Genomic DNA, 24364 nt, shown 5'->3' on the forward strand with positions numbered 1-24364 from the left:
TCTAACTCACCTGTCTACACCCTCCAAGATGAAACGGATGGGGTCTGTTTATTGAGTACATACAATCTGATCCCAAAGAGGAAACACCAAGATGAGATCCATGATGGAATAACACATGACATGAGGGAATTCATTTCATTGGACAAAATGATATTTTATTGCTTGAGCTCCCTATCAGTCGCGGTTCCAGAATCAAGCTAATCTTGAAGTATTTCCGATATGCACAAGAAGGTAGCCATTCTGTGCGATGGACCAACATTTGTAAGAAAAAAACAACCTTGACCCTCAGTATGACGTTCTTTTTACGGTCGCAGTTGCTCTTTAGCAACATTGTCCATCATTCCTCTGGAAGTTTCTGACACATTCTAGAAAAAGACCCCTAAATCATCAACGTGACACTGCTGCAGGGGGTATGCTCTCTATAAAAAGCTGATCTATAGGGATAGACAACATCTCATATGCTGATAAAGAGGAGACCCAAATTAAGATGGAGCCATTCATAAAAACCATTAAATGCTCTGTGATTTTGTTGAGGGCCATGTCACATGACTAACCGGTCTTTTGGAGATCGGCTTATCAATTGGGGTCCTGCACAAAAGAAAGAGGTTGTCTTCAGTTGAGTATGAGCTAAAAATGGCCGCCACTGCCATCTTGATCACACAATGTCCAATCCAGCACCATGGTGTTACCTATAGAGCAGGCTGAGAGTCGCTTCTCTATCATATCTGCAGGTCACCCATTGGAAGGATCTTTGTCGATACGGTTTCTTCCAGGTGCGGTCTCATTCCCTGCTGCCCCCGGCCTACAGAAGGTCATGCATTTCAGTTCTGTCCAGATATTACTATTTGCCTGTAGGTCCATGCAGGGTCTTTATCCTATATATTCACAATGGGACTGGTATGGATTGGTCATTGTGAGGCTGCCTGGAGAGATCCAGCCCTGACTGCATGAGTGGGAATAATAAGTCATCCATGTTTGGCATCACTAGTATTTTCTGTGGGGGAAAAAAAAAACGTTAAAAAAAGGGTCAGATAAATGTGGACATGGTGGATTGTGGGTAGTCATTCTGCATAGAACAAGTACCTGGAACTCATCCTGTAGCTTCTTCTCGATCCACTCCGTCACGTGTATAAATGTCACTTCCCTCTCTCCTAGTTTGGGTCGGACCTTCATCTCCACTTGTGGTGGTGCCCGGAAGCTGTACCTTAAATATGGTGCAGAATATGATCATTGTCACCCTAAAAATCTTTTAAAAGAATTTTACGCATAATAAAAAAAAATCCCCAGTAAATAAAAGTCCCTTGTCGTGTTTAGTTCAATGACTAAAAGCCAGCTGATAACCAATATGGCTACCAATACAGCTGGAAAAGGGATCCATAGAGAAAATCTGCCTGTTGTACACTGTAGCCAGGAATTCAGCCCTACTTTGTATCTAGTTAGCTCCGATACAGCCCTACTCTACAGCCCTAACTTTACAGCTAAGCAAATCTGGAATTTAAGGTTCTTAGGAAATTGGGTGACAAGCTTTTCTGGAGGTGTCATATAGGTTGTCACTCAGCTTTTTCCAAGAATGAACAGATGTGAGAAAATATATAGATTTGACAGAATAGGACAGGTCAGGGCTTATAGTTACTGGGGATTTTTAGTTTTCTTTTCCAGTTCTGATTGTTACACTGAGCAGTTACCAGATGCGGTCAGTAGGTGGTGGGGGGATGTTCACGGCCAGCGTACCCTCCAGCTCCTGCAGCTCCACCGTCAGCAGCAGGGGGGTGTTGGACACCTCTTCTATCTTCCTCTTGATGTACTCGTTCTCTGTGGCTTTCTGGAAATATCGGGACTTGGCGATTTTATCTACAAAGCGCAGGATCCGCCGACTGGTGCTGTTTCCTCCTGTAAAACTGCACAGAAGAATATTCAGGGATTAAAAAACTGCTTTTCTTGGGTCTTTCTTACTTTTCTTCTGTTTCCGGTGCCAACTGTCTTGTCTTGCCCTATTTCCTGTCTAATAAACAGATTTCCTGTTGTACATTCTAGCCGGGAATTCAGCCAACTCTATCTCTATAATATATGGGATGTACTTATGTACAACGTTTAAATAACCAAAATCCCCACTTGGGAATGCTCTATTTATATATTTATATTTTTAGGTGACGTTTGCATAAACCCAACCCATTTTGCATCTGGTCAAGCCTAAATTTGGCAAGTCGGTATGTGCCCCCATATTAAATGTGGTTTATAATTTGCGGAACCTAAGGTGCAAAGGTAATAGTTGTGCCCAGACCCTGATGCCTAAGGGAGCCTGACAGCACATAAAACAACAAGAGAGTTTTCAAGGTAGGGGCCCTGTTTAGGATTTTGTATTGAAGCCTAGGAGCTCCAGGTTAGGCCTCAGACCGCACCTTTCAGCATTATTGGGGTTGGCTCTGTCTGCCAGGTTTCCTGGTGTCTCTGTAATCGTGATCTCTTCATCTTCTGATGAGCCGGCACTAGATGACTCCTCATCGCTGTCTGTGAAGATCCTGGATCTTGGCATTTTTGTCCTGAAATATGAGAAAAATAAGTGCGATATTTTGTTTAAAATCACTGCCATCTAGTGGCTGGAAGAGGTATCACAGCAGTTACATTATTACAGGCAATATAAAAAAATAAATTAAAAGAAAAAGAATTCTTGCCTCAGGATAACATGCTGTTTCTTACATCAAAGATCCTTGAATAGCGGCCATCAGAGGCATGAAATTACCTCTGATGGGATATTGATAATCTATAATAAGGCCCATTGTTCATGATGCTTGGACTGTACTGAGGCAAAGCTGTGTCTGTACATTGTACATCTAAATGTGGCTTCTGATTCTGATTGTATACAGGCGCAGGAAGCTCTGTTAAAGCCAAGCAGTGTTTGTCAACTTGTATTGTTGTCAGGGTATGCTGGGAGTTGTAGCTGAAGGGCCACAGGTGGGGAACACTTGGCCTGTCCTTGTTGCCTAAGCAACCAGTGGGTGCTCAGGTGATTTTTTTTTTCTTCTTTCAAATCCACTGGTGTCAGAAACTTATATAGATTTGTAATTTTCTTCTACTTAAAAATCTCCAGTCTTCCAGTACTTATCAGCTGCTGTATGCCTGCAGGAAGTGGTGTATTCCTTCCAGTCTGGCACAGTGCTCTCTGCTGCCACCTCTGTCCATGTCAAGAACTGTCCAGAGCAGGAGAGGTTTTGGGATTGGTTGCTGCTCTGGACAGTTCCTGACATGGACAGAGTTGGCAGCAGCAGGGGCGGATTAACTTTACCAAAGGGCCCGGGTTGTTGACCAAGTTTGGGCCCACCCAACCCACTGTAACTATGGCAGCACTAGCATGGTGTTTATAAATAATGTCACAATGCCCTGATTTTCGGTAAAAAAAAACTGTGATTTTTTTGCACATCATGGCAGAACTGTAGCCATGAGACAATACACCACTGAAAGTATAAGTCTTTTTGGGTTGCTGTGGGCCCCCCCAAGAGCTCAGGGGCCTGAGCTACCACCCGAAAAGGACCTATTATAATCCACTACTTGGCAGCAGAGAACACCGTGTCAGAGTGAAAAGAATACATCACTTCCTGTAGGACATACAGCAGCTGATAAGTACTGGAAGATTTGAGATTTTTTTAACAGAAGTAATTTAGAAATCTGTATACTTTTATGACACCAGTTAATTTGAAAGAAAATAATTTCGCTGGAGTGCCCCTTTAAGCTAAGGACGAGGAACCTTCAGCCCTCCAGTTGCTGAAAAACTACAATTCCCATCATGCCTGGACATGGAAATTGTAGTTTTTCAACAGCTGGAGGGCTGAGGTTCCCCATTGCTGGCCTAAGCTGCTCTGTGATTGGTTGCTATGGGCAACAAAGGCCATTTAATGTGTGACTAAGGGAAGTGGCGGCCATCACAGCTCCTATACTAATTGTCACTTCCTTTCCCGACACATTTTAGGCACACAGGGCTTATTAGTAGAAGCCAGGTCCAGCACATCAATCAAGTGAGGGAAAGAGGGGAGGGGGGCAGGGAGGAAAGCAATGCTGCAGCACTTCAGGAGCTTGGCTCCGCCTCCTGGACACTTCTGTAGTCCATCATTCTGCTATGCACTATGGCACAAGTACATGATATATACAGGTCATGTGTGTAAGGGTGTCTGCATGGCTCTCTCTCTATCTTGGATGTCACTCAGGGGTATTAGGGTCCCTATCACCAATCACCACTCACCAATCAGATACTTATCATCTATTCTTTGAATTTTATAATAGTGTGAAATAAAAAACATTCAGCTTTGCTACATTTGTCCATACATTGTGGACTTTGCTCTGTCTGTTCTACTAGAAGTGTTTTTGCTGTGTCTCCTGCACATGTTGCTATATTGGGCGGCCTCATGTGACAGGTGCGGCCCCCTCCCCACTGTGTTCGGAGGTCACAGGATAAATCCTTTCCCAGCACTTCTCTTAATTACCCGTTTCCAGCTGAATCAGGCGACTCCTCAGCTCAGCTCATTGTTCTCGACTTGACAGCGATGTTTCCAGCCCCTTCACCATCTTTCTATTCTCTTGACAGAGTATAGAAAACTAGGAGCGTGGGTGACATTACCCGCCCCGCCATAATCAACCAAGGCCCAGAAATCACTATCAGAGTCTTAAAGTGACCCCAGACCTAATAAATGTCTGAAATGACAATTGTTACTACTGGAGGCTTTGTAGTGAATGCCAAAGAAAAAAAAAACGTAGTCACTTTCTTCCAGAAATAGCGCTACTCTTGTCCTCAGTTTGGATGTGGTTCTGCAGCTCATTTCTACTGAAGTGAATTAGGTTGCATTTCCATGTTCCATATATATGGTCCGTAGGCAGCTTGTACGCAACAAACTAAATTGTCGAAACTCACTACATGATAATTCATTTATATAGAAAGCTCTGTGCTACTGTACTGACACAGCCAGTGTCAGTATTGTAGCATTAAGCTTTAACTGTTTCAGAGCTCACTGCATACAGGCTGCCTACAGACTATATCTACAGGTTGCATACAGGGTGCCTATGGACCATATATACGGAATGTGGGAATGCAACCTTAGTGGGGCTGCATATCATTGGAATTGTAGTTAAACTATTAGGGTGGGTTCACAATGAGGAATTCTCGTGGATAAACTCTGCGGAATTCCATCGGCTGTACGTGCGCACAGGCCTTTCAGCCGGCTCCATAGACACCATTCTATGGGCCGGCTGATTCCGCATTCCGCCGAAAGAACTGACATGTCAATTGTTTCGGCGGAATGCAGAATCAGCCGGCCCATAGATTGGTGTCTATGGAGCCGGCGGAAAGGCGCGCAGCCGTGTGCACAAACAGCCGACGGAATTCTGCGGAATTTATCCACGAGAATTCTTCACTGTGAACCCACCCTTACACTGGATTATGGCACTGTGCACCAGAGAGACTGTGTATTATTAATACTGTATACCAATGGGAATGTAGTATAGTACTGTGTTCCCCCGAAAAGCAGAGGGGGGTTTTACATTCGGGGGATGCCTTATTTTCGCGGGGATGCCTTTTTTTTAGGCTATCCTGTAAATCCGCCTCTATGCCTTATTTTCGGAGGATGTCTTATTTTCGGGGAAACAGGGTATTAGTAGGACTATATACCAGTGGGACTGTAAAGAAGAGCACCAGTGGCACCAGTCTAGTATCCGTGGGACTGTAGACCTGGGCCCTGGTAGGATTGCATGCCAATGGACTGTACAGCTGTGCACCAGTGAGACTGTATTATTGGTACTGTATAGTATTAGTGGGATTTTAATACTGTGTACCAGTGTGACTGTAGACCTGAGCACCCGTGGGACTGTATACAAATAAGACCGTGTAATATCAGAGGGACTGTATACTTACAGGCCCGTGTAATATGAGTGGCACTTTAGACCTGGGCACCAGTAGTACTGTATGCCAGTGGGACCCAATAGTATCAGTGGGGCTGTACATCAGAGGGGCTCTATAGTATCATTAGGACTGTAGAGCTGTGCACCAGTGGGACTGTACATTAGTGGGATACTATAGTATCATTGGGACTGTAAAGCTGTGCACCAGTGGGATTGTACATCGGTGGTGACCCACCAGTCTCTACGGCACCTTAGTAAGCCACTCTCTCAGGTTCACAAGAGTGCGAGATGTAGTATTGTGTTTTCCCCACTAGGAGTCACTACTGTTCTATTTAACCTGTTACACAGGGTTAATTGTTTTGTACCACATGTTTATATGCTGACCAATCAGAAGTGCTTGTTCTCTCTTGTCCTATCTCTTTTCTTCTCTCTCTCACACACACTCAACCCTACCACTCACAGGAGGGTTTAGTTTTATCTCCTGTAGGAGGAGTTAGCTTGGTGGAGGAAGTGAATTCAGTCCTTACCTAGGATTCAATGTGAGAGGAAGCTAAAAACCCAGTCCCTGCAGAAGTTTAGCCAGGGCCTGGCTTTGGTCAGGACCCCTGACAGGGACCAAAGACAGCAGCTACAGATTTCTCTATGCAAGTAACTAAAGCAAGTATGCAGTGCTAGTCTCCACTTACAGGAGAGAAGCCTACTAGGAAACCCCTTGCCCAGGGCAGTATTTACCATTAGGCACCCATAGTCCCGTGCCTAGGGCAGCACCTTGCAGGGGGGCAGCACCAGGGAGCAGGGGGAAAGAAAAAACATTTTTTTTTTGTTTTTATTTTTTTAGTCTCTCACCTCCTGTTCAGACTTGCCAATAAATCTGGTGTCTTTTTCAGGGGGGTGGGGAGTATGGTGGTATTGGTCAGGCCTGGTATGGCCAATCGGTGCGTGAAGATGGGGCGTCTTCAGGTTTAGTGCCTAGGGCAGCAGCAAGTGTTAATATGGCTCTGCCCTTGCCCATGCCAGGAACCTCTCAGTCTCTTGAAGCAAGAGGAACTTACGCCAGTAGGACAAAGCTACCGTACAAGGTCTACGTATCCTACTGTGCAGCGCAAGACGACTGGTAAACCTCTGAAGTCTGCTACACCGAGATAACTGACGACTGGGGCTCGTATTACCCACCTAGGATGGGTACCTTGCAACTAGGGGGCATAAGGCTGTTCAGAGCCAGTATAGGCATCTGTGAGTATGAGTATCTCTTCTACTTATACATCAGTTCCAGCAGAGCACATTCACTACTTTGTGCAGGGCTCCTCTTGCAACTCCTGTCTTTTTCTCTCTCTACAAGGCACCTGTTACTTCTACAAGCACTGGTTCTACCTCATTGTCAGCACTTAAGTTCTGTGTCAAGATTTGCACTACTGTTATCACGTGTACTGTTCAACTTGAGTCACACCACAGTAAAGTATTATATTTTTTACTAAATGTATGAGACTCTGGTCTATTCTGGCAGCACCTGCACCTACACACTACCGTATACTTGGGTTACCTTCCGTTTTCTGTGAGTGGCGGTACCAACAACCCGGTCTGCTACCACTCCAGGCTACCGTGACAAGTGCCCAAGTGACCCCAAATACCCCCGGAGGTTAACAACCATTGGGGCGGCCAGTCAGCCAAAGCAGGCCCATCACACATCGGTGGGGCCCTATACTATCATTGGGACTGTAGAGCTGTACATCAGTGGGACTCTATAGTATCACTGGGACTATAGAGCTGTACATCAGTGGGACTCTATAGTATCACTGGGACTATAGAGCTGTACATCAGTGGGACTCTATAGTATCACTGGGACTATACATCAGTGGGACTGTGTGCAATTCTTCACCATTTATGCTTTGTATAATGGGTTATGGATTATTGAGACTGGGGACCTATATTTGTATGTATAATGTGGCTTAGCCTGTTGAGTGATGTGGGGATAGTAGTGTTAATAGATAAGCCTAGTAGGTAAATCCTACAGATGCTGCAGTGTACAGTACCCCCTTGTGTGGTCTCTAGATTAACTGCTTAACTCCTTAGTATCTGGACTTCTCGCTTTCAACCCACAATATACAACTCCATGAATGTCATAACTATAGATGGACTACTCACTGGACACTGGGACTATGTGATCAGCATGACAGGGGTTAACAGCAGCGGATCGGCACATCTGCCATCATCTTAGGAGCTTGTTAAAATGAGACGGAGCAAAAGGTTTAATTAATCCGACGAACGCCATCTAATTATTCCAGAGAATTAAACCTCCCACAATCCAGTGTGCAATGTGTCTGCGGAGCGAGAACTGCACTGACAGCTCTTCTTACGGGTGTGAGGAGATTATGTAATGCTACAGGGGGGGGGGGGCATCACATGATAGAAAGAGTGCAGAAATATATATTTATATATATAATATAGTAGTTATATTCTTGTACATAGAAGCAGTATTATAGTAGTTATATTCTTGTATATAGGGGGCAGTATTATAGTAGTTATATTCTTGTATATAGGAGCAGTATTATAGTAGTTATATTCCTACTGTAATACTGCTCCTATATACAAGAATATAACTACTATAATACTGCCCCCTATATACAATAATATAACTACATAATACTGCTCCTATATACAAGAATATAACTACTATAATACTGCTCCTATATACAATAATATAACTACTATGATAATGGAAGGGTTGAGGATGGATCGACCGGCACTAGCCGCAAGGTACACCGTGAATGAGGATGTCAGGGACTGGGGTCTGGAGCACAATGACCGTACCTGAACCACAAAGTGGCGGTGCAGAGACTAAAATGCAGGAGGGTATGCAATATACAGTCAAGAAACAGAGTCTTGCACTCACCAGACTTGAAAGATGCTGGTGGTTTATTGCAGGTACATTAGAGCCTATGTAGCGGGGAGAGGGAGGGTGGAGGAGCAGGTGTGTTCACAGGAGCAACAATGTTTCACGCCTACTACGGCGCTTCGTCGGGCTAGGAACAGCGTGTACGTGAAGGGGAGGTGCATATATACATGTGATGGGAACAATAAAGTTACAAAGACATCAATAAAGTTTTTACAAAACTTACAAAGACAGGTTATAGAAGAGCAAAACATCATAAGAGCGTGTTAAGATCGTTTCTCTCGTTAAGGTCGCTCGGCCCTGTAGCATCTAAACGCATAATCCATAAGGTTTGACGTTTAAGAAACCCTGTACTTATGCCAATCTTTTCCTGGCGCAATTAGAGTTGGATTTAATTTTTGCACCATGCAATCCCTTTATCACTAATATCGTTTCCTTTCACCGTTATGTGGATGATTTGTGGATGAGGATTTTCAAGGTTTTGTTTCATTTCTAAATGAGAACAACACTTGTAATATGTTTTTTACCCATTGTTTTGGTGGTAGCTCTCTTGAGTTTCTGGATGTGATGGTGGAGGTTTCACCTCATGGTCTCACTACCTCTGTACCCCGCAAAAAGACCGCGGCTAATTCACTACTTCATTTCAGTAGTTCTCATCTGCCACAAGTCAAGAGATCCATACCTTTCAGTCAGATGGTGCGTCTTAGACGCATAAATAGTACTGAAGCTGGTTTTCAACAACAAGCTGCCAGTCTGAAAGCACGCTTATCAAAAGAGGCTATCCTACTCCCTTGCTGGAAGAAGCCCATGAGAGAGCTAATGCCCTCTTCAGAGCTTCCCTATTGTCCGTTAAGGCTAATAAGCAGTCCAAAAAATCTTTCGACCCTGACAGTAAAAGATTCACCTTTGCGCTACAGAATAGTAACCTTAATGATACAGTGACTAATACCATAAAAAACCATTGGTTCATGCTGCAGCAGGATAAGGATTTGAAAGAGGTGGCCGATCGCAAACCGCTCATTACCTTCAAGAAAAATGCCACTATAGCTGGCTCTCTAGCTAAGAGTCAAGCCACCTGTTGTAGGAGTTGGCTCGACCGCAGCTTGCCGGAGGGCAACAAGCGGTGTGGCACTTGCCAATACTGCCCCCAAATGTTGAATCAAGCTTACATCAACCTTGGAGGCAGAGATTGCTTCATCCGTGATTTCATCACATGCAGAACGACTCACGTGATCTACGCCATCCTCTGCCCGTGCGGCAGGTACTATGTCGGAAAAACGCAACGTCCTCTATGGACTAGGTTTAAAGAGCATCAGTACTCTGTCCACACGGGCAAGGGGGTCCCCAGACTTATAGATCACATACGTACAGCGCATGCAGGCGATACTAAGTCGCTACGATTCATTGGGCTGGAGAGGGTCAGTCCCCCAGGTAATGGTGAGGATAGACTAAAGTTTGCATCTTAAACGTGAAACCTTATGGATTATGCGTTTAGATGCTACAGGGCCGAGCGACCTTAACGAGAGAAACGATCTTAACACGCTCTTATGATGTTTTGCTCTTCTATAACCTGTCTTTGTAAGTTTTGTAAAAACTTTATTGATGTCTTTGTAACTTTATTGTTCCCATCACATGTATATATGCACCTCCCCTTCACGTACACGCTGTTCCTAGCCCGACGAAGCGCCGTAGTAGGCGTGAAACATTGTTGCTCCTGTGAACACACCTGCTCCTCCACCCTCCCTCTCCCCGCTACATAGGCTCTGATGTACCTGCAATAAACCACCAGCATCTTTCAAGTCCGGTGAGTGCAAGACTCTGTTTCTTGACTATATATTGCATACCCTCCTGCATTTTAGTCTCTGCACCGCCACTTTGTGGTTCAGGTACGGTCATTGTGCTCCAGACCCCAGTCCCTGACATCCTCATTCACGGTGTACCTTGCGGCTAGTGCCGGTCGATCCATCCTCAACCCTTCCATTATCATAGTAGTTATATTCTTGTATATAGGAGCAGTATTATAGTAGTTATAATACGGGTGAGAGAGATTCAGCCGGCACCAGCCGATGGCAACACAACTGTGGGACCGAGGGCTGGGAAGTACACAGCAAAGTTCAGTGCAGGTAAACCACAAATGATCCGGGTGCAGGAAACAGGCGAGACAATGTAATATGCAATGGAGAGAAAGGAATCCGCACTCACCGGTCAGCAGAGAAAGGGGTTTATTGATCCATACACTGGAGGCTGGAGCTGGGAGGGGGAAGGTGTTACGCAGGTGTGCTCTTAGCAGCTACAATTGTTTCTCGCCTGCTAGGCGCTTCGTCTGGCTGATACTAGTGCCCCTAGGCTAAATAAAAAACACATCAGAATTTTGTGTATGAATTGATCAAGCCATACTGCCCCATGTACCTCGTGCCGGTATCTGATACACATGGGTCCCTACACTAAGTCCACACCGTGCCAGTCAGTGGCCACCAACCCCGCAGGCGCGCACAGCCAGGGAACGGGGGCCATGGGACGGCCCTGCGACCCCCATGCCACAGGACCAGACCCAAAAACACCACACCAGAACCCGGCCAGCACCGCCGGCGGAGAAGGTCGCCCCCAAACAGCCCAAGTCTGGATGAGGTATTGCGCTCACCATAGCTGCAGCAAACAGAATGGGAAAAAACAGGAGGGATTAAAACCATGTGCACTCAGGTGTCTCCTGCTAATTGCGGTCATGTGGGTCTCACCAGGAGGAGTGCAAAAACACGGAGAAAAGAGAGAAGCAAAATCCATACTTGTGTCGTTTGGGGGCAGCCTTCCCCGCCGGTGGTGCTGGCTGGGTTGTGGTGGGGCTTTTTGGGTCTGGTCCTGTGACATTGGGGTTGCAGGGCCGTTCCATGGCCTCCCTTCCCTGCACGTGCACGCTTTGCGGGGTTGGTGGTCGCTGACCGACACGGTGTGGAGTTAGCGTAGGGACCCGTGTGGACCAGAGGACCTGCGCGGTGGTACACGGGGCAATATGGCTTGATCAATTCATATACAGACACTCTGGTGTTGATTTTTAATATAGGCCTAGCGGCATTAGTATCAGCCATAGATGGGATGTGCAGCGGTTCCATTCTCTCCAGTTCGTGTCTTGCAATTCTCCCTCTCTGAACAGCTAGCACTCCTTTATAAGACCCACATGACCAAAATTAGCAGGAGATGCCTGTGCTCACATGTCTGGACCCTATGTCTTCCCCATTCTGTGAGAGCAGCAATGGTAAGTGTAATACCATATCCATACTTGTGTCGTTTGGGGGCAGCCTTCCCCGCCGGTGGTGCTGGCTGGGTTGTGGTGGGGCTTTTTGGGTCTGGTCCTGTGACATTGGGGTTGCAGGGCCGTTCCATGGCCTCCCTTCCCTGCACGTGCACGCTTTGCGGGGTTGGTGGTCGCTGACCGACACGGTGTGGAGTTAGCGTAGGGACCCGTGTGGACCAGAGGACCTGCGCGGTGGTACACGGGGCAATATGGCTTGATCAATTCATATACAGACACTCTGGTGTTGATTTTTAATATAGGCCTAGCGGCATTAGTATCAGCCATAGATGGGATGTGCAGCGGTTCCATTCTCTCCAGTTCGTATTATAGTAGTTATATTCTTGTATATAGGAGCAGTATTATAGTAGTTATATTCCTGTATATAGGAAGCAGTATTATAGTAGTTATATTCTTGTATATAGGATCAGTATTATAGTAGTTATATCCTTGTGTATAGGGAGCTGTATTATAGTAGTCATATTCTTGTATATAGGAGCAGTATTATAGTAGTTATATCCTTGTGTATAGGAGCAGTATTATAGTAGTCATATTCTTGTATATAGGAGCAGTATTATAGTAGTTATATCCTTGTGTATAGGAGCAGTATTATAGTAGTCATATTCTTGTATATAGGAGCAGTATTATAGTAGTTATATTCTTGTATATAGGAGCAGTATTATAGTAGTTATATTCTTGTATATAGGGGCAGTATTATAGTAGTTATATTCTTGTATATAGGAGCAGTATTATGGTAGTTATATTCTTGTATATAGGAGCGGTATTATAGAAGTTATATTCTTGTATATAGGAGCAGTATTATAGTAGTTATACGGTTCAGGGAAGAAAGAGTGCTGCACCTCACACCTATGGCTGATACTAGTGCCCCTAGGCTAAATAAAAAACACATCAGAATTTTGTGTATGAATTGATCAAGCCATACTGCCCCATGTACCTCGTGCCGGTATCTGATACACATGGGTCCCTACACTAAGTCCACACCGTGCCAGTCAGTGGCCACCAACCCCGCAGGCACACACAGTCAGGGAACAGGGGCCATGGGACGGCCCTGCGACCCCCATGCCACAGGACCAGACCCAAAAACACCACACCATAACCCGGCCAGCACCGCCGGCGGAGAAGGTCGCCCCCAAACAGCACAAGTCTGGATGAGGTATTGCGCTCACCATAGCTGCTGCAGACAGAATGGGAAAAAACAGGAGGGATTAAAACCATGTGCACTCAGGTGTCTCCTGCTAATTGCGGTCATGTGGGTCTCACCAGGAGGAGTGCAAAACACGGAGAAAAGAGAGAAACAAAATGCGGTTCAGGGAAGAAAAAGAGTGCTGCACCTCACACCTATGGCTGATGTGTTTTTTATTTAGCCTAGGGGCACTAGTATACAGACACTCTGGTGTTGATTTTTAATATAGGCCTAGCGGCATTAGTATCAGCCATAGATGGGATGTGCAGCGGTTCCATTCTCTCCAGTTCGTGTTTTACAGTTCTCCCTCTCTGAACAGCTAGCACTCCTTTATAAGACCCACATGACCAAAATTAGCAGGGTATGCCTGTGCTCACATGTCTGGACCCTATGTCTTCCCCATTCTGTGAGAGCAGCAATGGTAAGTGTAATACCATATCCATACTTGTGTCATTTGGGGGCAGCCTTCCCCGCCGGTGGTGCTGGCTGGGTTTTGGTGGGGCTTTTTGGGTCTGGTCCTGTGACATTGGGGTTGCAAGGCCGTTCCATGGCCTCCCTTCCCTGCACATGCACGCTTTGCGGGGTTGGCGGTCGCTGACCGACACGGTGGGGAGTTAGCGTAGGGACCTGTGTGGACCAGAGGACCTGCGCGGTGGTACACGGGGCAATATGGCTTGATCAATTCATATACAGACACTCTGGTGTTGATTTTTAATATAGGCCTAGCGCCATTAGTATCAGCCATAGATGGGATGTGCAGCCGTTCCACTCTCTCCAGTTCGTATTATAGTAGTTATATTCTTGTATATAGGGGGCAGTATTATAGAAGTTATATTCTTGTATATAGGAGCAGTAGTATGGTAGTTATATTCTTGTATATAGGAGCAGTATTATGGTAGTTATATTCTTGTATATAGGAGCAGTATTATGGTAGTTATATTCTTGTATATAGTAACAGTATTATGGTAAGGGAATGTTTGAGAGCTTACCCAGGTATTCTGTTATCAAATGATCCGCCATCATCCACTGTCACGTCCTTTCCCAGTCTTGATAGATTCATCTTTGTCTCTAGTGTCACTTGTAAGGATCCAGTGTATGTCACCTCCATATCCACCCATAACCCTGAGAATAAATATATTATAAATACCTTTTATTATTTATAGGTGTATAGATTTACAGCTCTAGAATAGAATACAAATCTCTGCTACTTATGAAGTACAGTAAATCTTAGATGTCCCTGCTGGTCACTATCAGAACTGCAATTGTATAGTACATTGAATGCATTATATGTCACTGTTACCTGCTGTAAAGATATTTTATGGAGGATTGTTGCTTTGTCAGACATGCCAGGATATAAAATTAGTGGGGGGCAGAGTAACAGAAACTACTGAGCACTCTTAAAGACATTTTGGTGCTTTACAGAGCGTTCTGGCTATACTGATAGGATGGAGCAGCTGAAATCACTTAAACCGCGTGGAGCTCTGTATATTAATTATTGGACTTAATAATATGCTTTTAAGGTGGAATTATTTAAGGTGGAATTGTAATTATGAAATAAATCGTTGATCCCTATCTCCTGCCGGAGACAACAGCTACACTATGGTTTAAAGATGATTAGGGGATAGCGAAACGTCACAGAAGATGTGGATAATCCTGGGCTAAGTCCTCAGTCTGTAATTTCTAAGGATCTCCTTAAAATGCCTTGTTTTTTTCATAATGGTGTTTAATTGCTGTGGTTAATATCGAGCACATGGCCCCGTTTCTTGCCAGTGGCAACAGCTGCTCCTGACTAATCCCTGAAATGGCACTAGGAGAACTGCCCTGGCATGTGAACTGTAATGTCACTCAATGGATTGGGCGGCCGAGATCATTATAGTCCAGGATAGAGAACATGAGGGGTGGAGGTGGGGTGACAGCTACTTGGCAGTAATCGGGTAAGATTAAAATAACATGTTTACCCTAATTTTGATACTGAGACTGGAGCGAAATTCCATTCCTGGAATGCCCAAATTATAGAGCTTAGTATCTAACCCTCCAATATACCAGGAACTATATGAACCGCCATACAGTGCAACCATCTATTCCTGTTTTATGGAGATATTCTCCTCTTGTTGGCTTCAATACCTCCATGATACATAATCTGATAGTATATGTGATATGAAATTAGAGCAGAGGGGCACCATAGACTTCTATGGATAACATGGTAGCTCCATACAACATGAATGTACAACTCTGGGTTCATAGTCAAAGTCCAAAACTAGAATACATTCTATACACAGTATATAATAAATTATATAATCCAGCATCAGACTGCTTGAAATGTCTACAGAATTGGCGAGCCAGGCAAAACTAGATTACTGGTTGATGGGTATTGAGCCCATGGGAGATCCTGTTTGGTAATACCTGATCTATACATTGAAATTACATCCACAAAAAAGTCGCTTGAAATGGCAGAAATTTTTGAGTGAAAATTCAGATCATTGTGTCTCATTGATGCTAGATTAAAGGGTTAGTTCAGCAAAAAAAAAAAAAAAAATCTTTCAATTCAACTAGTGCCAGAAAGTGGCAGAGATTTGTAATTTTTTTCTATTAAAAAATCTCTGATCTTCCAGTACTTATCAGCTAATGTATGTCCTGCAGGAAGTGATGTATTCTCTCCAGTCGGACAGAGTGCTCTCTGCTGCCACCTCTGTCCATGTCAGGAACTGTCCAGAGCAGTAGCAAATCCCCTTAGAAAACCTCTCCTGTTCTCCAGACTGGTAAAAATCCACCACTCGTTGCAGGACATAAAGCAGTTTCTAAGTACTGGAAGATTTGAGATTTTTTAATAGAAGTAAATTAAAAATCTCTGGCACCAGTTGATTTGAAAGAAAAAAAAAAACCTGAGCCACCCCTTTAAAGCCATTTTAGCGTGTTTGTAGAGTGCACATTTTGGCTATTTCCAGGACTGACTTCGGAGAACGGATTTTAATGATGCATAAAATGTGCATCCTCTCCCATTGTTCTATGTTACGGCTCTGTGATGAGGAGTGTAATGAGAACGTAATGCTCTCGCTCTGGAGCTGCGTACATATAAATAGATGCTGTGATCTGCTTCTGTGCCTTGGATGTCAGGGATTATTAATGGGTATCTTCATGAGACCGGGCACATACCTACTAAGCAGTAGTAGTACCATAGGCATGTGCAAATGTTTATAGTGGGAGGGGTCCAAAGTGATTGGCTAAATAGGTTTCCGTTGTTGGTCATACCACTATATCTGCCTATCATGCCATCTCACTTTGGGGGCTGGTGTCAACCTCAAATAAACTCCTCTCCATGGGCACTACTTTAAGGGGTCTTTCTCTATGGTATTTGGAACTCACCTCTTTCATTCACGCTTGGGGTGGAGATGGAGAGAACCTGGGGGAGTGATGTCCCCATATCCAAACCTGTTAGTGTCAGTTCATCCATAAAATTTGGCAGCTGGGTAAAAAATTAAACAGAGAATATTATAGTGTATATAAATACTGCCACTATAAATATAAATACGCTACTTGATAGCCTATAGAGTCGGACGGACTGAGGATGCCCGAGTTGCCCTCATCTCTTTTCCTCACCAATTTCATCTAACTCTTTCCCTTCCACGTGTTCTCAAACTTTTTCTCACTTGACCAAGTGCTCACCTTACAATATTTTGGTGATATGGTCTTATGGCTCCTGGTTCCTTCTTTCACCTCTGCTTTACTTCTATTAGGATTTTTGTCTAAATTTAAAGTTACCCCCCCCCCTCCTTTTTACTAGACCCTATGCTGCTGCCTTCTGAAATTGGCACAATTGGCAATCTCCATCTCTTTACTTTATTTCTACATTTCAATCACATATCTACTCACATTCATTTAACATAGTAACATAGTTATTAAGTTGAAAAAAGACAAGAGTTCATCAGGTTCAACCTAAGGAAATCCTACTGTGTTGATCCAGAGGAAGGTAAAAAACCCTTATAAGACAGATGCCAATTGCCCCATCACAGGGAGAAAAATTCCTTCCCGACTTCAAATGGCAATCGGAATACGTTTCTTACCTTGATTTTGGTCAACTTTTTCTGGATTTTATTGGCCACTACATCTTCCCAATACTTTTCCCGTAAGAAGTCCCAAAATATACGTCCAATGAAGGCATTGATCCAGCATACGTGAGGGTTACTGGAGAGAGGCTGTTCTATAGGTTGCTAGGTGAAGGTAAAGACACTGAATTAGGCTTATGCCACTTACACAAAGGTGAGAATAACAACAGCTTACATGTGGAGGCGAATAAGAAGAAAACATACTATCAACATCGTGATTACAATGGGAATACAATATCACCTTTTTGGGTGGGGTAGGACTGCTGGCGGCGCTCTGTCGGGGGCTCTGGGCTGGGGTGGTTGGCTCTGTTGAGATGAATCTGGACATGTAGGTGGTATAGTCCAAGAGGATCTTCTGCCTCACATTCCCCGCCAAGTCTCTTGGTTTAGACATAAGGGAAGCGTCCTCAGTACTCTCCACACTACTGTTACTTGTCCCCCCCCAACTGCATGGACTAGAAAGGGTGTTTGGTAGTGACCCTAAAAAAGGAGTAGGTAAAGAAGAATGCAAAGTCAGCGTGTCCATGAAAACCCAAGACATTTGAAGGCATTTACTGGCTAACCTCCACCCACCTGCCTTGCTGTCACCTTTGTTGGCATCTGGTTTTCCAGCCAAGGACCCTCGAGAAGCTTTCACCAGGTGTTGATACCATTCTTCCTTCTCCCTCCCCGTCCTTCCAAACAGATACAATGTCCCTGCCTTACACTCCGCACTTGACTTCTCACAGTCTTCTGGATCTCTTTGCGGATATTCTCCACTCTCGGTTTCTTCATCTGCGAGTTCTACGTTATTGGCGTCCGTATCCTCAGCATCGCACAACTGGATGCAGATTGGATATTTTTTATTCCAAAGTCTCTTGTTCGCCAATCCGTTGGGATAGAGATATACCTAAAACAATATCACTGTCATCATCATCATACCATAAGTAATAGATGACCACAGAGGCGCAGTTAGGATTCATGGGGCCACATAGCAAAAAACTGTATGGGGCACCATGAATTCCCCATGATTTACAATGGCTTCTTGCTCAGTTAGTCAGAACTCTAAGAGTTAAAGGGCCAGGGACCTGCGGGCCCCCTTAATGCACGGGCCTACAGCTGTGGCGTGGTCTGCTTTTATGGTAGCTACGCCACTGGATGACCACTACAGATGATGGATTAGCATATAGGGTCTAAGCTGAGCCAATAAAGAGTAGGCTGCAGTCACAGATAGGCGCTATGTCCTTTTCCTATTACTTTTTGGTGTATAGACTACCCCTTACCTGCGCATGTGCCAAGTTGTTGGTTTCCTGGCTGACATACACAGTCTCTGGTATCTCCTCCCCATAGATAGACCTCCGGGGCAGATTGGTTTTCGGATAGCAGCGTTTCAGTGTCGTACCTTCAACCATCACAAACACAGAGTGGGTGAGAGCCGGGTGATAGGTCTCTGGGTCATAAGAAAACATCTCATTCATCCAGCCCTGAAAGATAGATGTAATACAGTGTGTATCTCAAGGATTATATTATAACGTAGACATCCTGTCTAGGGTAACATGGTTAGGGGCCCTATTACGCAGGGTGATTATCTGTCAAATAAGTCAGATATGTAATATGTACACCGATCAGCTGAGCATTGGCTGTTTTTTGTCTTTCAACAAGTTTATGAATCATCTTCCGCCAACCATGCATGGCTCTGTGTATTGGGGGGGTGCATGATGGGCGGCTAAGGAAAGTATATAAAAAATAATCAGCGCAGGGATGTTGATGCTGCGGTCCTTTTTTTCTTAAACCTCTGCACAGTTCCTGTGCACGACGGTGGTCTATTCCCAGTTCCCAGGAACTATGCAGAGGTTTAATAAAAGGACCACAGCATCAGCATCCCCTATCAGCATGTCTATTGATGTAATAAAAAAAACTTAAAGCAGGTACATTTGCTTTAACACAATACAATGTCAATACAATGCAATGCAATATTTTTTTTTATTATACTTTGCATTTCATTTTCTTGCTGTTTTCAAGATCTCTGCTAGTGTGGTGTCCCAACACGGGTGTTTCTAGTTTGGGCACCTGTCGCAAAAGCCCTGTACTGGAGAGTAAAGTGGTGATGAAGGTGTATGTAAGAGGGGATAGACCAGTCCAGTGTAGTCTAGTGGTGGTAGTGGAAACACGTATGGAGAATTCAGAGACTTTCTTTCTAAAAGCTACACTTACAGTCAAGATGCAGTGCTAAACACTTAAGGAGGACAAGTGAGAGAACACCTCAACCCACGACGTGTACCTCTCTATACAGTGCAGGGCGGTATCCTAAAGCAGAGGAACTGACCTGAATAGAGCAAAGCAGCCGTATCCAAGGCCTACGTACTCTATCTCGCAGCCCAGGTGACACCGGGACACACTCGGACACTTAGCTCAACTCAGGTAACCAAGACTGGGGCTTGTGTCACCCTTGTAGGACAGGTAACCTGACACTGCAGGGCAGAAGGTGGTTTAGAGACAAAGGTCGACACACGGGCACAAGTATTCTTCTCTTTTCAAGTATCACCAACCATTGGGGGTCAAAATATAGCCAGCCACAAAACACAGCATCAGGGATGGGGAACTTTCAGCCCTCTCCCTTTTGCAAAACTACAGTTCCCATTATGCGTGGACAGCCAAAGCTAAAGCTTTGGCTGTCCACGCATGATGGGAATTGTAGTTTTGTAACAGCTGGAGGGCCGAAGGTTCCCCATCCCTGCTTTAATTGATATACATGGCTTACTGAGCCTAATATACATGGCAGTGTTATGAATCTGTGTTGTACAAATGTGTAGTATGGTATAAATCTAAATCCACAAGCCCCTCCTGTGCCGCCATATGCCGCTGGTTTTACACTGAATCAGGACAGACTTTTATCCTCTTATCATAAAGAACAATCTTTCTATTCGCTGAAAACAAGCACAGAAAGTCAATCTCAAAATCAAAACTTTCCATGTGTCTCCCTGTGTTTTAGTTCCCGGCTGCCTTGTTGCTCCCATTGCAGCTTTACATACAGATTTGTTAAAAATCCGAAGTCTTTGAACTGCTGTGACGTGACAACAGTGAATGCGTTCTGACATGTGCTGCCCGCTGAGGATGCCACCCATCAAGTGTTCTCCGCAGTGCCCATAATGACAGCCCCCGCTCCTGCAGCTGCTCCAGACGCTGCTTATATACCCTCTATATCCAATGCTAAATTACATATCCGAGAAAGCGCGTGAAGTGATGGAAAGTGTGCAGCTATGCCTAGAGTGACTCCGTGCCAGGAGTCAACCGTCTATGAGAACAGAACAATAGGACCATGCGGGCAATAAAACATCTATCATGGGCTGCAAAACACAGACTCTGCCCCATAACATTGCAAATCATAGCACCCCCATAACAGTGCCAGCTGCATAGAACCCATAACAGTAATATACATGCTGCCCTATAACACTACAAATCATAGCACCCCCGTAACAGTGCCAGCTGCATAGAACCCATAACAGTAATATACATGCTGCCCTATAACACTACAAATCATAGTATCCCCGTAACAGTGCCAGCTGTGTAGAATCCATAACAGTAATATACATGCTGCCCTATAACACTACAAATCATAGTATCTACGTAACAGTGCCAGCTGTAGAGAACCTATAACAGTAATATCCATACTGCCCTATAACACTACAAATCATAGAATCCATGTAACAGTGCCAGCTGCAGGGAACCCATAACAGTAATACACATGCTGCCCCATAACGTTGCAAATAATAGTATCTACATAACAGTGCCATAAAAGCAATACCCATGCTGCCCTATAACACTACAAATCATAGCACCCCCATAACAGTGCCAGCTGCATAGAACCCATAACAGTAATATCCATACTGCCCAATAACACTACAAATCATAGTATCCTCGTAACAGTGCCAGCTGCAGAGAACCCATAACAGTAATATCCATACTGCCCTATAACACTACAAATCATAGTATCCATGTAACAATGCCAGCTGCAGGGAACCCATAACAGTAATATCCATACTGCCCAATAACACTACAAATCATAGTATCCATGTAACAATGCCAGCTGCAGGGAACCCATAACAGTAATACACATGCTGCCCCATAACATTGCAAATCATAGTATCCACGTAACAGTGCCATAAAAGCAATACCCATGCTGCCCTATAACACTACAAATGATAGCACCCCCATAACAGTGCCAGCTGCATAGAACCCATAACAGTAATATCCATACTGCCCTATAACACCACAAATCATAGTATCCATGTAACAGTGCCAGCTGTAGAGAACCTATAACAGTAATATCCATACTGCCCTATAACACTACAAATCATAGTATCCCCATAACAGTGCCAGCTGCAGGGAATCCATAACAGTAATACACATGCTTCCCTATAACACTACAAATCATTGTATCCACATAACAGTGCCATAAAAACAATACCCATGCTGCCCTATAACACTACAAATCATAGTATCCCCGTAACAGTGCCATAACACAATACCTATGTTGCCCTATAACACTACAAATCATAGTATCCCCGTAACAGTGCCACCTGCAATAAACCCATAACACAATACCCATGCTCTCCTATAACACTACAAATCAAAGCATCCCCATAACAGTGCCATAACACAATACCTATGTTGCCCTATAACACTACAAATCATAGTATCCCCGTAACAGTGCCACCTGCAATAAACCCATAACACAATACCCATGCTCTCCTATAACACTACAAATCAAAGCATCCCCGTAACAGTACCAGCTGCAGGGAACCCATAACAGTAATACCAATGCTGCCCTATAATATTGAAAATCATAGTATCCTCATAACAGTGCCAGCTGCAGGAAACCCATAACAGTAATACCCATGCTCCCATGCTGCCCCATAACATTGTATTAACAATGTACCCAGATATGGCCAGACATCTATGTAACAAAGCTAGTAACTGTGGCACCTAATATAGTTCTGGTCACAGTGTCACCGTAAGTGGGAACCATGTTGCTCTATAATGTTGTGGACTGGCCGCACTATAACAGGATCAGCCTTATCGCCCCCATACTGCTGCAACCTCAGTGTCCTCATAACAATAAACACATTGCCCTATAACAGATATGGCAGTGTACCCAATATCATAATGGCAGCGTACCTTATATCAGACAGAGCCTTAGTGTCTGCAAAGTCTGCCATACTTATCAACCCCCCCCCCCCCCAACAACAAAACGTAAAAACGCAAGTGTAAATAGCATTATATGGGTGTCTCACCTGCAGCAGGATGGGATCCTGGAGGTTATCCATAGTTAGGGGAAGCGCTGCACATTCCTGCAGGTAACGCTGATGCCTCCTGGAACAGGACTGCTTGGGCACCAACAATAAAATCAGAAAAAATCCCATAATAAATCCACTAGCAATGCCCATAAAAAGGCCCGAGATATAGGCAGGAAGGGGCCAGATGAAGAAGTTATATGCTAGAATTGCAACACAGACCAGGGCACTGCATGGCACGTCGTTGTTCTGGAATTGGCGATCGTCATTGGCTGGAGGCGAAACTTGGTCTTCTACATCCTCATCGGTTAGTTCTACGACCTGGATCACATCCCCATAAGAGCAGATCTTATATTTGCAATGGTTCTTTGGTGACTCTCTGTGGGTGGCTTTAGAGGGTTCGGCAAAGTCCATGACTTCCCCTTCCTCTAACCTTCCATAGTTGGTAAACGTGTTCTTTGACTCAACAATAGTTTGATCTCTTAATTGACTCGATGGAGACTCCTGGTTGAAAAACAGCGGGGACATAGTTCTATATTTGGGGTTCGGACTTGTTGACTCCTCACCTATAATCTTACTGAGCATGCTCAAGGGTTCTTGCATAGCTTCTGACAGTCTCCTTTTGGTGTCCTCTAACTTGGCTTCCACATCTTGGACGTTGAAGAACATTCCTTTGCTTTCGGAAGGCGATGTGCTTGGGGAGGATGGTGCGGTTCGAGAGTCTCCATTTTTGCTCTTGGGTTGAGTTATCTGTCTCCAGAGATGAACATTGAGTTTAGAGTCTGACTTGGATTGCGTGACTTCTGGCTCCATTCTGGAGATCTCAGTGGAAATGGATTTGACCAAGTTGACCAAGGGATGAGGTTTAGGAAGAGTGGGGTCTTTGACATCGATTTCAGTGGAGACAGACTTCACCAAGTTTATGAGCGGCTTGGATGTTGGTGAGCTTGGCATGAGGGGGCTGCTATGTTTTTGGCTCTCATTGGACAATAGGACATCTCCAGCACACTCGTAAGCAGCCAGGGCCAACTCGTCAATAACAGTCCCATCCTGTTCTCTCGGCTGCCCGTACACTGGAGAAGTAGTTCTACCTGCTAAGGTGGACGCCACTGCTCCTTCCTCATCCTGGTCCAAAGTGAAGATGAGTTCACCTTCATCTAAGTCCTCCCAGTTGTCTTCACTGTGCACTTTTGTTAACTGGATTGTTATTCCTTGTGGGGTTTGTTGAGTCACCGGTCCATGCTTAGGACCTGGCAAAGAATGGTTGAGTGTTGGGGAACCAGCCGGCAGAGGATTAGATTTGGCTGAGTTAGACATTCTTCACAGCATGGCTATTCTATCTGGAACAGAGCGAAACATAGGTCAAATAAGAGGAAAAACAAAAAGATCTGCAATGTACCCATACCCAAAGGGACTGGGATTCCTAGTGCCCACCAGAGAAAAAACCTCTAAGGATCCTCCCTCCATCATACATGGACCTTAGGGTCCAGTATTGGCCTCCAGAATCAACTCCAAATGGTGTTGTCACTGACCGGACCTTTAGGATCCATTATTGTGTCGGAGCCTGAGTCACCTAGTCCAACAGTGAGGGACACCATTACAATTCTGTTGCTCCCTTTATGTCAGCCTTCCTGGCATCACTAAAATACTGTGAGAAAACGGAGGTTCCTGCCACCTTTTTTAATATATAGAGTTCTATAGAAACAGAACAAACATGAAAAATGT

At 44.6% G+C, this 24364-nt stretch overlaps 1 protein-coding gene across 1 annotated transcript; it reads right to left on the reverse strand.

Annotated features, from left to right (window-relative positions):
• Positions 1 to 165: 165 nt before the first annotated feature.
• LOC138800424 (testis-expressed protein 2-like) lies at positions 166 to 23969 on the reverse strand. Its single transcript, XM_069982084.1, has 11 exons — positions 22640 to 23969; positions 18629 to 18829; positions 17940 to 18255; positions 17608 to 17846; positions 17325 to 17471; positions 16627 to 16726; positions 14253 to 14385; positions 2400 to 2540; positions 1686 to 1898; positions 1084 to 1204; positions 166 to 994 (listed from the first exon to the last, which is right to left on the reverse strand). The coding sequence occupies exons 1-11, from the start codon at positions 23954 to 23956 to the stop codon at positions 884 to 886; spliced, it is 3039 nt and encodes a 1012-aa protein (XP_069838185.1). The 5' UTR covers positions 23957 to 23969; the 3' UTR covers positions 166 to 883.
• Positions 23970 to 24364: the final 395 nt, after the last annotated feature.

The sequence above is a fragment of the Dendropsophus ebraccatus genome, chromosome 9 (genome assembly GCF_027789765.1).
Source record: "Dendropsophus ebraccatus isolate aDenEbr1 chromosome 9, aDenEbr1.pat, whole genome shotgun sequence".
In the NCBI taxonomy this organism is placed as follows: Eukaryota; Metazoa; Chordata; class Amphibia; order Anura; family Hylidae; genus Dendropsophus; species Dendropsophus ebraccatus.